General features: G+C 24.5%; 1 protein-coding gene across 2 annotated transcripts in view; it reads right to left on the minus strand.

Moving 5' to 3' along the window:
- Positions 1–3,700: 3,700 nt before the first annotated feature.
- The window catches only part of LOC129977239 (transcription factor CP2-like), a 29,323-nt gene continuing 18,395 nt past the window's right edge, over positions 3,701–14,628 (minus strand). For both annotated transcript variants that reach the window (XM_056090546.1, XM_056090545.1), the window contains 8 exons: positions 13,731–13,857; positions 11,944–11,988; positions 11,743–11,845; positions 11,192–11,282; positions 10,036–10,085; positions 8,089–8,231; positions 6,129–6,183; positions 3,701–4,006 (listed from right to left, as the gene is read on the minus strand). In XM_056090546.1, coding sequence (XP_055946521.1) covers positions 3,954–4,006; positions 6,129–6,183; positions 8,089–8,231; positions 10,036–10,085; positions 11,192–11,282; positions 11,743–11,845; positions 11,944–11,988; positions 13,731–13,857 — 667 coding nt within the window. In that variant the 3' untranslated portion in view covers positions 3,701–3,953. The remainder of the gene's footprint in view (positions 4,007–6,128; positions 6,184–8,088; positions 8,232–10,035; positions 10,086–11,191; positions 11,283–11,742; positions 11,846–11,943; positions 11,989–13,730; positions 13,858–14,628) is intronic.

The raw sequence follows: 14,628 nt of genomic DNA on the forward strand, positions 1-14,628 counted from the left end.
TTCGTCATCAGACAGACAATAAGAATTTTTTTAAAATGGATTATTCTCGAAAATTAGTGGGAATGTTAACTCTAAAACTTTGGCACTTACTCCCTATGAAAAGGCATTTAGAGAGGTTCACAATTTTCAGCTAATTGGTTTTAAATTCACTATCCTCCCCAGAGCATAAAAACTGTGGACCTTCAATACAGCCTTGCTCCGATTTTTATTTTCAGGACGCCGTAAATCAGCTTTTTATGTTTGTCAGTTTTGTGAAGAAAATCAAATATGCATTGTGAACGTTTCTTTTCTACTAATTGAAGTGAAGATTGGTCCAGAGTAACAATTATAGTATCAGGATCTATGTACCTAATTTTAGCTATATAAATTATTACCACCTCTACATACATGCAAGTACCAAATTTTGTAGTTATTGTGCACATTTGCACTTGATCGATAGTCAAACTTCTTGGGAATTGTTTAAAAAAAAAAACTCGACAGATATAGCTTATTTTATATTTCGTATACGAGAAAAAAATAAATTTTCGTATCAATTATGAATACAGAAAACAACTGATGTGCTGTTTGTTCAATGCTTGTATGTATTAGTTCACTTTCAAGAATACTAGTTTGATGTATGTGTGAGTAGAAGATGACAGATTCTAAATAGAATTATATATATATATATTCAAAATTGTATATATATTTCAATTTCTATAGCCGAATTCTTGCTTCAATTCTGAAAAGCCCTAAACAGAACGCTTTATTCAGTCTAAGAGCGGAATTAATGCCTTTTCGAAAAGAATTGAGAAATAATCACGGCAAAGGGCAACAGAATTCAAATTATGGTGGACCACTAATTCAGTGTGAATCTTGCACTAAAAATAGTCAAACAAAATAAAGAAACAAATATACGTAATTTAATAAAGAGTGAAATCAGAATAGATTAATTTTCCTGACATAAAATACAAAAATATTCTTCACAAATTCTTTTATTCCTCCCCCCCCCCCTTTTTTTTTCTTTATAACTTGCAACTAGGATTAATATTCCATGTGAAAAAAGATTACAAAAATTCTTGTAATGGGAAAACTTCGAAATTTTAAGAGATAAATATATAAGAATAAATGTATGAAAATTATTTTTATATTAAACATTAACTGGTTTCTTTTTAATTAAATTCACTTCATACTTAAAGTGACATAATTTGCATATGTCTAGTAACTGATTATTTTATCAATAGTTTCCTCTCAGTAATTTTCTCAGTCTTTATAAAAACAATTCGTAATTAAAAAATATCACTTAAGAATATTTTTATACAAGTGCTCTTAAAAATCAATTAATTTTGATTTCATTTTCCTTTATTAATTACTGTCTGCTTTATTTGATTCCTTGTTATCTGAAATTTCTTGTGAAATTATTTACTAGTGTGAATATAAAAATATTTACAATAACTTTACTCATCTGATTTTTACTTTCCCTATATGTATGTAATATACGCAAAAGAAAAGTACTCCAATAAAAAAAAATTGAACTCGAGATTTTGACGAATCTCCCCTTTTCAGATCCAACTACAAGCACATTTTTTCGAATTATAACTCAATAAGTTAAATTCGCTTTGATTTAACTGAAAATTAGACAGAATCTTTAGACAAAATTTGTAAATTTCTGTCATATTTTGAACACAATCTCTACAAAGAAAAAATTTCTGCCTCCCGAGTACACAGCAACTTCAAAGTTCAAAGAATTAAGTAGATAAAATTTTGGACACAATTTTAGCACCTAAAATGTCTTGCAAATTTTTATTCATTTTGAATTAAATCTGCCAAAGGGTTGCCTCTCTGTTGAAATATACTTCAATGTTTACAATAACTCAAAAATGCAATGACTCAGATAAACGGAATTTTTTATATGATCTTATTAAAATTGTCCTTATGCATCAAATTTTGTTTTCTGTTGATCAGAGAAAAAGCTTTAGAATGCATATGTGATTTTCTTTAACATACTATAAAGCCTTAAATATTGATGTATAGCACTCTGGAAACAAAAATCTAAGCACTTCATTGAAAATCTTCACATCTTCTTTGTCCAAGTAAGGATATTCATATCCTCATCCTTACATTGAGTAAGGATATTCATATCCTTACTCAGGATATCTTTATTAAAAAAGAATAGAGGAAGTATTAAGAAAGAGGAGGATATCTAAGAAATTTACTAGAAAATTTCATGGAAATCACTTCTACTAGTTTTTATTGAAAATGGATGGAGCATTTAAGGATTGGAATGCAGTTTTAAAAGTGTATCAATTCAAGCTTTTTATATTTTGAGTTCTAGTTTTTTTTTTAATTCCAAATCAGAATTGTATTTTGCATTTGAACATTTTATAAGGCATTACTTGGGAAATCATTTGTAGTGATTTGATTTGAAGCGTTAGGAAATAAACGTTCATAGATGGCGCCAGGCAACTAGTGCAAGTGTAATTTAAAGAGTGATGTCATTCGAATGTTGGCTCTTGGAGAAGGAGTTACTGAGCAGAGTAACTAGAACGAATCTACAATAAATTTGTTGTTAAGTTTTCTATTTGCCTATTTATTCAAAGCACTCACGAACCAGCCACAACATCATTAGAGAGCAGAATTTTATGTCATGTAAAACTTTATGTACTGGCAAAATATACACAAATTTGAATGCTTATACAATTGCCAATTGTTAAAAAGCAGATAACTGGTAATTTAGTTTTTTTTTTTTAAATTTTTTAAATATGAAAGAATTGTTCTCACTTTAGAAAACTTTCAGTTAAATAATGAAATATTCTTTCTTTCAATATACATATATATCATATTACCGTATTCCAGAGAAGTTGAGCATTTTTCCAAATGATTTTGTTAATTCAATTTAATTGAAATCATGCAACATTCCATTTCAGAAATTTTTATATGTAAAGTTTTTAGTATTAAATAATTTGATTAATTCATTTTTAGTATAAAATAATATTAAGCATGATTCAATAAGATGACACTGGCATATTTGTAATTTTTTTCAAAAAAAAAAAAAAAAAAATACTTACCAAAGCCACTATAAATACATTTTTTACAATACAAATTTACTTTTAATTAATACTCTATATTCAAATATTGATTAAAAAAAAGAAGAAAGTTGCTATACAATGAATTAAATTGGAATTCATCCAAAAATGGAAAAGTAACAAATTCTCTAATGGGCAATAAAATTTATTTTTAGAGTAATTTTTTTAAATTGAAAAGCAGGCATAAAATTCTGATAATGTAAAAATGATAAAAACTAATAGATGCCCATTATCTTTACTTCTTTTTAAATGTTGAACATTTGTTTCATTTTTGAGAAAATTTTAATTAAAAAGTGGTATAAAAATTTTAAAAAATACATATTTAATGGAAATGCATATGAAATATATACTTTTTTATTTACCAAATATTTATTACTGCTAGATTTTTATTAGTTGCTAATTTTATTAATACATAGTTATTATTTTATTTATTAACTTTTTTATTTAACAAATATCATTTTGCATGTTAGGTTTTATTAAAATGCTACATAGAAAAAATATTTTAAAAATAATACAAAAAGAACCAGATACTTCTAAGATGCCTTTGTTTTCTGTTAAAGAAATAACTAATGAGTAAAAAAAAATGATTAAAAAGGACCAAAAAATAATTATAATAAAAAAGAATATTTATTGGTCAACCACATAGTATCTCTATGCGTCAGAAATAGCAAATGATATCAACAAAACAGATTTGAACATGAAATAATAAAAAAAGATACTATAAAAATTCACATGAAGTCATAAAGTCTTAAATGTGATATGATTTAAAATTTATGTACAATAAAATGTATTTGTATTTTATACTCTTATAAATTAACACAAAACATTACAATATTCTCGATTTGCAGAGTATGAGCCAACATAACAAAGCCACAGATGCACTAGCAAATGTTATAACTCATTTACAGGATTCAGCAACAGAATGCATCTGTCTTTAGAATCATCTAAAATTTAAAAGAAATCAGTATCAGTAAATGGTAATAAGTAATACATAATACAGAAAAGAATTAAAATATTATAAGACCATTAATTACAGATATTAATTCAATAAAAATTTAAGATAAGAATACACACACATGTAGTTTATAGAATTTACAAAGTGGTTATGATGGTAAAACAATAGAATAAACGAAATTTGTTATTTTGAAAGTAGAAGAAAATAGAGAAACTGCATAATAGAAAAAAAATTTAATTATTTTATCATCTAATATGATCTTTATCTAACAGCAATTTAAGTTCAGTACTAAAGCAATCTTTCCATGAGAAACCAATAGCTCTCATTCACTCTCTTAATGGAGCTATTAAAGTTATTAGTATTTTAATAAAAAAAAACAACACTAATAACAGTTTGTTAGTTTCTGTACAGTTAAAAGATGGAGATGATGTAATATAAAATCTCTTTTCCAAGTTGATTTTTAATTGTATTCTAATAAGTATAATAGAATTCTAATGTTTATACTATTTATTTGTTTTTTTAAATCGAGGCATCAATTGATATTTATTACAGCCAATTTATATCATACAGATATTTATTAATTGCCAATGATGAAGATAATTACATAACCATTGTATCGAAAGTTCAAGAGCACAAGAGAATCAAGTCATGTAAATATAAAGTTTTGAAAAAATTTATTTAATTACAGAGGAGAGTTTTTACTATACTAAAAACTCTGTTTTTATTACTATTATTCTAAAAATGCTAGAATAATAATTAAAAAAAAACATCAATATATCCTTTAAACTCAAAAGGGTTTCCGACTTGATTCCCTTGCACACCACATAATCATTATCAAGAAACTCTGTTGAAGAATTTCATTCACAGGGATAATCAGATATCTAGAGGTTGTTATGAAAAAGCATAATCATACCAATATCAACTATTTTTGATTAATTGTATGGAGTAGCAAATATTCATGACAATTGCATATCTAAAATGAAAATATTTTCCTCTAGCCGTAAATGGTTTAGTTATCTTAATGATTGCATTTAAACATATGATAACTTCATAGAATATTTATAGGTCTGAGAAAACCTAAGAACTGTATCATCTATGAGTGAACACTACTACATTGGAAGATATTATTTAATATAACTATGAATATAAAGAGAACAATACTTCTTTCTAATAGTATCAAAATACAGACTTCACAAAATACCTACAGATAATTACTTGTTTATGCATATTTGTAATGAAAGTAAATGGAAGACACATTTTCTTCCAATATTATGATTCTTAATTATCATATCACCACAATTTATTTGTTATCAAACTGTCATAAATCAGCATACCTGCTTCTTTTTAGTCCTGAAAATGTGTGGAAAAAATAAAAGATAGTTTGAAGGATTACCCATTCTATACAAAATGACTGATAAGATTGATTACAAGTGTCTATCACATTTATTTCTCTGTGCAATGGATAATCACCACAGATTAATATTCAAATACAAATGAATTACTGTTTTAATTTAACCCATTGACTGGTGACTACCCAGGATTTGAATTTCTTTAAATAGACAATGCTTGAACATACAAACAACAACTTGTTATATTTAAAGTTGGTTCTTGGGTAAATATAAAAAATTAATACAAAGCTTTTTTTCTTTTACCAATCTTTGACCCCTGTGCACGACTTTTCATCAATAATTTTAACTCTCAACACATAAAATCAAAATTTTTTGTCTTTGATGCATTAAGTGAAATGTCAAATTAGATAAAAGTTATTTAAGTTTGTGAAAATTTACTTTAGGGAGTTGATGCACAGGGAAATTGGTTGATCAAAATTTTAGTTCTTACTGAAGTCCTTACCAAATAAAACAATTAAGTAATTAAAATATTTATAATCATTTTTTTAATATATTACTTCTGCATAGCAAAAGTCTAATAATAAAAGATTTTCTAATAATAAAATCTCTTTTCTAATCTCTTTTTCTAATAATAAAAGATTTTTTTTTTGTCATTTATGATATACACAGAAAAAATGAAAAAAAAAAAAATGCTTTGACACAATTTAGGTTTTAAAAATACAAAAAGAAATATTTAAAGTCAAAAATTAAAATATAACTTACTGAGATAGAGAATGTCAAGGACAAATAAAGTTTGATGTGGTATATTTATCACAACCTAAAAGAGAGATAAATATTCCTATAAAAATTTCAAGCAGTTGCACAATTTTGTAGGAACTTAGAAAAGATTATATAGATATTTCAATAGTTTACTTTAGGATACAATTGTAAAATAATAACTGAATAGCAAATATTGAGAAATTTATACATTTAGACAGAAGATTACAAATATATTTGAACAATATCTGAAACATCTAACCAATTAAATAAAATTTACTAGGAAATTAAATTTTTCGCATACATATTATAGCAAATAATTTTACAAAAAAACTGAACACAGTTCACACTTTAACTACATGAATCAGAGCTAAAATTAAATTGGGTATAATCTATCAATACACAGATTTATTCCTGATTAGAACATGCAGATTTATCACATGCATACACTTACAAAGAACATAGTTTAAAATATTCTAAACTTCAAATCTGATAGTTCAATAAAACTTTTGGTCTACAAGATAATTAAAGCAATGTTTCAATAACTAATTTGGCATCTCAAGTATTGCCTAATTTAATTTCTTTTTTATTAAAAACTTTCAGAGGCAGGTTTGCATTTTCTTTGTAACTATCAGCAAAGATAGCAGATTTTCCTGCCCCCTCTTTCTATTAGGCATTTCAGAATTATGAATATGAATTTTAAAAATGTATTTCAACTATGTAAATTACATGTTCTGCAACTCATTAAATGATCAATGTTTTCCATTGATGTGATGAACTTTTTGCTCATTACATAACACATTTTTAATTTAAATTAACTACATGATATTTTGAAGAGGGTCAGTACTGCTACCTTACCAGCTTAATCCAGGTGAACTGTTAAAAAAAATGTTCAAAGTAAAAAGCGATTCATGCTACAACTTGAAACCACATTGTAAGTTTAACGAGTTATTGCTCATTATGCTATTTTCAACCCATACTAATCACATGACTTTTAAGAGCAGATGTGCAGTAAGTACATCTATACATATTGAAGAAGAAAAAATACATAATGCAATTTTTTACAACTGATTATTTATTCATGAGAGGTTTTGAATATGTTGAAAGATAATTGAATTATGTTGTTTAATATTTGATTTTAGTACTTCTTCACAAGATTATTCCTGTGTTCAGCTTTTTTATCTTTCTATTCTTGAAACAATTTATCAATATTAGAATGGATTTAAAAAGTTTGCCTGAATAATCTTGTATTTATAACGGGTAATACTATTTTTAGAATCCCTGCTTAGCTGCTGGTAAATGAGAAATTTGTAATTTCAATTTCATTATGCATAAATATTATTTTGTAAGCCTAAAATTTTAGCAAACTATACAGAAAATACTATCGTAAATAAAGTGTAAAAAGTTATCAAGCATTTAATGTTAATTTTTTTTTAATTCAAGCTAAAAATCATTTATAAATAAATAAAGCAGTCTTTACATAATATTCTGTATTCTTTTATTACATAACAATATTATTTAATACCTAGTATTATTTGCTGGCATAATATTCTGATTTTCTTTTTTAGAACAAAAACACTTTACCATGTGACTAATTATATAAATTTCAAATAATTCCTAACTAATAATTAAGAAAGAAAATTTTGTAATTTATAAAAAGATTAATCGAATATCATTAAAAATCAAGTTAATATATAACATTAAATATAATGGAATGATTTTTCTTCACTAAATTTTCTAAAGATTTTTTAAATTATTAATCCATATCCATTAATTAAAAATATTAGACAAGTTCTTGAATGCAGTGCTCATATAGACCTCATTTTTCGATTTTCTTGATGCATAATATTTCAATTACTTACACATTTAAAAATAAAATGTAAAACAAATTCTGTGCTGATTTTGCATTATATGAAGATAAATATAAAATTTAGGGAAAGAAAAACAAACAAACAAAAAAACCAACCTCATCAGTAACGAAAAAACTTGCAGTTGTGCCAGTTCGTATTTGTATTTCTTGTATACTCTTTAGACGGATATCAAATAACACAGATAATTTTGCAGTTAAGTAGGACACACTCAGCTCATGCACATAAACAGCTCTGTACACTATAAAACAAAATTATATATCACATCTTTAAATCAAGATTATCTACTTTTTTCTAAGACAGAATTTTCATTTCAAAAACACATATTTTTAAGAAGACACTACTTTAATTAAAAATTTATTAATGAAGAACTATGCTGATATTATTTAATATCTAATATGAATTTATATAAAAAAAACTACATCATATAAAAATAGATTTCAATTTCAATTATTGTTCAGTAAATTTTCAAAGTTAGAGTTTTAAATTTTTTTATAATATCGTATCTAGAAAAATGAAAGGATACATTCCTTTTAAAGCAATAATTTCTTCTTATTTCATTCTAAGAAATTTTGAAGTTAGTTGGAGAAATCATAAAACAAATAAATATCTATCACATGCAAGCATGTACATAGACACAACTGCTTAATAATAAGCATTTAAAAGAATCTATTATAGATTTTCGTTGAAAAAGGAAATAAATTTTGCTAACTCTTAATTACCATGGGATTGATTCCTTTTCTTTTGGAGGGGAGGGGGAAGAAGAGAATAAATTAGAATTTCTTATTGAGAAAGTCATCAACTTAATTTTTTTTTATCCTTTAAAATTACAGGAAAACATTAACTAAAAAATTTTCAGATTCGTTCAAAGTGCATGACAATTTTAAAATTGTGAAGATTTGTTTTTTGATTTAAGTTAAGAATAAAGCGTCTCCCAATTATCAATATGAAAGTGATACATAAATTAACATTTTCATGTCATTATAATAAATAATTTATAATTAATAAATTATTTTCTTTTTAAACTTTCACCATCGCAATCTAGTAATTTTAATTCTCTCATAAAAATAAAATGAGAAAATCAGTACACATAATATTGATTTAAAATTTTATTCTTCTAAATTATTGTTTTGAAGGTATAAATATAATTAGAGAGTTTTAAAATAAGTATATATTTAAAGTGGCAAATACATAAACATATATTAATTAATAATTCTATAAAAATAAAAAAATAAAAATTCTGATTTGTTTGTCTTTGAATTAGATTTTTACTTTAATTAAATACATAGCCAATGTATTAAATTTCTTATGGCCTAAATGTTACAATGTTATTTCAGATATACACATAACAGATGCTAATTTCTAATAAGTTAATATTAAAACCAAATCAACATTTATCATACACATAACATGACAACTATTTTTACCAAACAGGATAAAATTTGTTTCAGTATTTGAGAAAGAACACAGAAGTTTCAGCATTCCTGAATAACATTATATTAATTTTATATCTGAAATACAATGTTTTCCTAATAAGAAGTAGACTAATATTAACAATGAAAATAAAAAAGAAAATAGATATAACAAACCCTCTTAACAAATTAACTAAAGTGACAAATTGATTTTTTTTTTTTCAAATATTTCATTTACAGGTATGAATGTTTAATTTTTTTTTCCTTTCCACAAAATTTTTTAAAATGAAAGAAATGAAACATGAAAAATAAAACTGATGGTTGCAAGTTTCTATCTTATCATCACAACTTCTCTAAACTTTTGTTTCATCATTGGGGGGGGGGGGGGATTTATGAACTGAAAATGGAATGGAAGGAAGTGCTCAATTCTAAATAATATTTTAGAATTGAAATAGCATTATTGAAATGAACATTGACATTTCTCACATTCATTCATAGTGTTTCAAAATTCATTTTTAAAAAATGTACTCAGCAATTGTTTTAAAATGAAAAAAAAAAAAAAATCTTAAAACTATAAAGCAATTGAGTTATAAGAGTAAAATGTATAATTAAATAATAAGAAAAAATTCAAACCTTTTTCATTAGGATATCTTGCATAGATAACCTTCTTGGGCATTATTGGCCTAAAAAAAAATCAAATAAATTTCAATGTCTTCTCTTTTTAAAAAAAGTACAATAAAAATATGACTGAGATTCAGTATTTCATCAAATAAATCACATTAGTTGAGAAAGTCTCACAAAAAATAAATCTATATTCTTTTAAATTATGAAAAGTAGTATCTCAAACGTAGAAAATGTAAATTCACTTTATATTCCAACACTAAAACTATTCTAAGATATATTTTTTCATAACAACTATATTAATAAAAGCAATCTATTCAATAAATAATATGAAAATAGACACTTTTAATTTATTTTCATATAATAGATGAATGAATTTATGGTTACATATGGAATATTTGCATTAAATTAAACAATTTTTTAAAATTGTATAGAAGAAAAAGGCTCAACATCAAAGCATATAAGAGGACATTTTTATTTCATTTTAAAACCTGTTAAAAAACCTATTGTTAAAGCATAATTTCAAATCGCTTCATCACGAATACAAAACCTAATTAAAAGCTAAGACATTATTCAAATAGAAAAGTAAATAAAAACACCTATGCCTTGTTAATATACAATTTTCTAATATTGTTATGAAAAAATTAAAACAATCAAAATATTTTAATTAACTTGCATAGACTTAACTACCATGAAATACAATTCCATTTCTGTTGTCATTTCAAAAGATAGGATTTGCACATAAGCATTACAGATAGAAATCAGGTGCTACTAGAAAAGACAAGAAATCAGACAACACAGTAGTTCCTGATTTGAATAAAATGTATTTAAAGAAGCAAATTTTAAAAGAATAATATAATACAGGTATTTGCATTTTAATTTTAAAGGCCCTCAAACGAATGAACAAATAATGAAATATCTTTAAATTAATACCTGAAAAGTTTTTTTTAAAACCTGTGTATTAGTTAAAAATTGGAAAAAAGATAATTAGATTTTATTCTGTTCAATAATAATTTTTTTTCAAATTATAGATATGTAGCTCAAATTTTTAAAAAAATGAGAAATAATAAAATTTTCAATTAGATAATTATATAAAAATATATGTCAATTTTGGTTCAGGTAATGTCTATTCCTCGCCCCCAATAAATAATAAGTTTTTTTTACTCACCTGTTTTGTAATGTATTAAATAACCTCAGACCATCTGTAAGACCACAAATTTTTATACAATCATCTTGACTCAGTCGTAGCATGTCTATTCCTAAAACCAACGGCAAACCCCATAAAAAATTAAGCACACTAAGAGATAAAACATTTTCTTCTCTTCATTATATAAATATAGAATAAATTTAAAAAACAAAATCAATTATTTATTATCTAGGATTATGATATTAATAATACTATAAAAGTAAATAAAATATCAATAATAATCAAATCATAAGAATTCAAAGTTATAAACTATCAATATTATTTTTATACTACATATATAATTTTTCATTTTCAGTAAGATAGTTATTTGAGTCTCACAAAATTATTTTCAAAAACTTTGGAACTGATAAATTTATATTAAAATGAAATGTTTTTTTATTACATTAAAATACCCGTTTTTTCCACAAATACTTAAAACTGCATAAATTTATTTAAATTCAGCTTATAGTAAATAAATAAAAAAAGTTTTCAATAAAAAAATTAATTTAAAGTATGAATCAATCTATAATTACCTTGATAATGTTGAAAAGTTTCAACAAAATCTGAAAACATGTTTCGTTTTAACCAATTGGAAGTTGCCGTTGCAGATGAATTAATAGTTAATAAATCTGGGTCCTAAAAATTTCAATAAAATTGTCATTGAAATAAAAACAAGATATTATTAATATAAATTTAAGGAAAATATTTCTCAAAAGTATCAGAAGCTTACTAACCTGTTTGGTTAGCATTTGTGCAGATTGAGCTAAAAGATCATTTTCCTATTAAAAATATAAAAATATATAAAGTAAAAATAAAAACACAAAAGGGATATTTGAGCTAATTATTTGTTTAATGTATTAAAGAATTAAACAAATGTATTAAAGCATTAAAGAATAAAACAAAGAATACATATCAATATGAATGATAAATACTCTTCCCTATATACTTTTAATAATGCAACATGAAGGAGAACATAATAAGATGAGTCGAAGATTAAAAGGTATTATATTATATTATATGTGGTTATCATTTATACCAGCAATATTAATTACATTATTTTCCCCTGAATTTTATGCACTCTAAATAATCTATAATTTATATAATTTTTTTTTTTTTTTTGTTACAACATAAAAATTCTTAGCCTTTTATGAATTATATAATATCATTAGCATAGAATGTTAATTATCTGTTGGTTTCATGTTTCAATATTTGCTTAAAAGCAGCACTAAGCAATTTCTTGTAAAATAAAAAAAAACAATTAAACTCAAATAACTATTTTGATTATTTATTATTGCAAGTGCATCAAATTAGCATAGTTACGAATAAAAAAAAGTCTATAAAAGCCATAAAAAAAGTCTAAAATTTAAGAGGAAAAAATATTATGAATACTTAAAACAATGTCTAGTTCAATGGATAATGAACCATGTTTATGTTTTTTAACAATTTATTCTAAAAATCAACTTAAATATATTAAAAGATGACAGTGATTAATTATGATCAGATTTTTCTATTACTAGAAGTACTTGTCTAGATGTGCACATCATAAAATAGGATTTATCTCAAAAATAATTGCTATATATTGCATTTATACTATATTTACATATAGCTACATATACATTACATATGATTACCCTATTTTACTTGGATTCTTATAGAAAAAAAAAAATGTTTAGTTAAGCGAGCATTTTGCATTAAGAACAAGATTTGGGAACAAATTATGCTCATTAAGCAAAATTCCACTGAAGTGTAATATTAACTGCGAATAGTGCAGCCAACATTAATAACTCCAATATATAATTCAAGACTAAAAGGGAAAAAAAAAAAAAAAAAAAAAAAAAGGTACAATATTCCATGTTCATGTTTAAGAATTTTTATATTTCTGGAATAAATCATAAAATGCTATGGTAAATAAAGAGGTTTTTCTTTTTTTCTTCTTTTAACTAATATTTAATTTTCCTTTACTTATTTTTGAAAAAGTAAATTTCACCAATTTTTTTCTTTGGTTTTCTTTTTAACACCAGAACTCTTATATAAAATGTTTCCATAAAAAGCAGGACAGTTTAAAGTTCAATCGTACTTTGAAAAATGAGATATTTGCAATATTTGTGAATTCACAATTTCATTCAATAGTTATTAATATATTATTTGAACTCTAAAATTAATTTTTTCTTTGTTTGTAAAAGGAAGAATAAAATAAAATTTTCATTTATGAAGCACTAAATTTCCTTTAAATACCATTTCTTAAATTTAAAGAACAAACAGATTACACCAAAAATTAAATCTTTACCAAGCAGAAAAGCCTACATTGTTTTGAGTATGATTTAAAAAGTCATGGGAAAGAGACAGATAAGATGGAAACTATAACAATTTAGACAATTTTTTTAAAAATATTTTTATAGTCATCAATTAAATATTTAAGCAATGAATGATTTAAAAAATTCACACCATTATTCATACAACACTATGAGAACTAAATCATTATATTATAGGACACTTAGATATATATTATATTATAGATCACCTTTTTCACTGAAATATCAGGACACATTTCCAAGTTGTCACTGGAAGGTGATTTTTCTACAGAATGGCTGGACAGATCTGAATGATCAATGGAATCACTTTTGGATATTTCAGATTTAGAACTCTGTCTAGAAAGAAAGAAAAATAATTAAAAAAAACTTATTATCATTAATTTTTGGAATATTTCCTTTAAATTCTCTCTATATATATTTAAGAAACATCACAGCAAATTTGTTTTAGAAATAATGAAGCTGAACACTCAGCTGTCAGGATAATACTCTTGAAAACTAACAATTATTAATAAATAATTAAAATAGTAAATATTTATCAGATAATAAAGAAAAATGTTGTAATAAATTTTATAAAAATTTTAAAAAATGCATAATAATATGCTACAAGAACTTTCTATCTGTTCTCCAATACCCTAGAGAGAAAACACCATTTTTATGTTTATATATAGTAAGCATGTAGTCAAAGCAGATATCATGCAAAATCTTTGTGAATTTGGTAAGCACTGTATGGCTGCAATAAGATATAAGGATTTTGCAACTTGCAAACCAAGTCTTCTGAAACTATGATCATTCACAAAGGGTTCCTGACCTATGAAGTGAAAACAGTCCACTGACAGAAAGATCATTCAGATCTAAACCATTTGGAGCATATATGTACAGTCTAGAGTGGTACATTTGAGACAGAGGAACCTGGCTTTCTTTCTAAATCTCAGAACCAATCAGAATCAAGGAAATAGAGCTTGCTAGTACATCTATTGCATTGTTTTCAATATGAAATAACATTTTGAGATCCATAAAGCTGAGCCACACCTGCCATGAAATATTTTTTGCATTGTATGATAGCATAACTTTTGTTTCAAATCTTCTTCTGTTGCTACTTTTGCACAT

Source organism: Argiope bruennichi, chromosome 1 (genome assembly GCF_947563725.1).
Source record: "Argiope bruennichi chromosome 1, qqArgBrue1.1, whole genome shotgun sequence".
Taxonomy (NCBI): domain Eukaryota; kingdom Metazoa; phylum Arthropoda; class Arachnida; order Araneae; family Araneidae; genus Argiope; species Argiope bruennichi.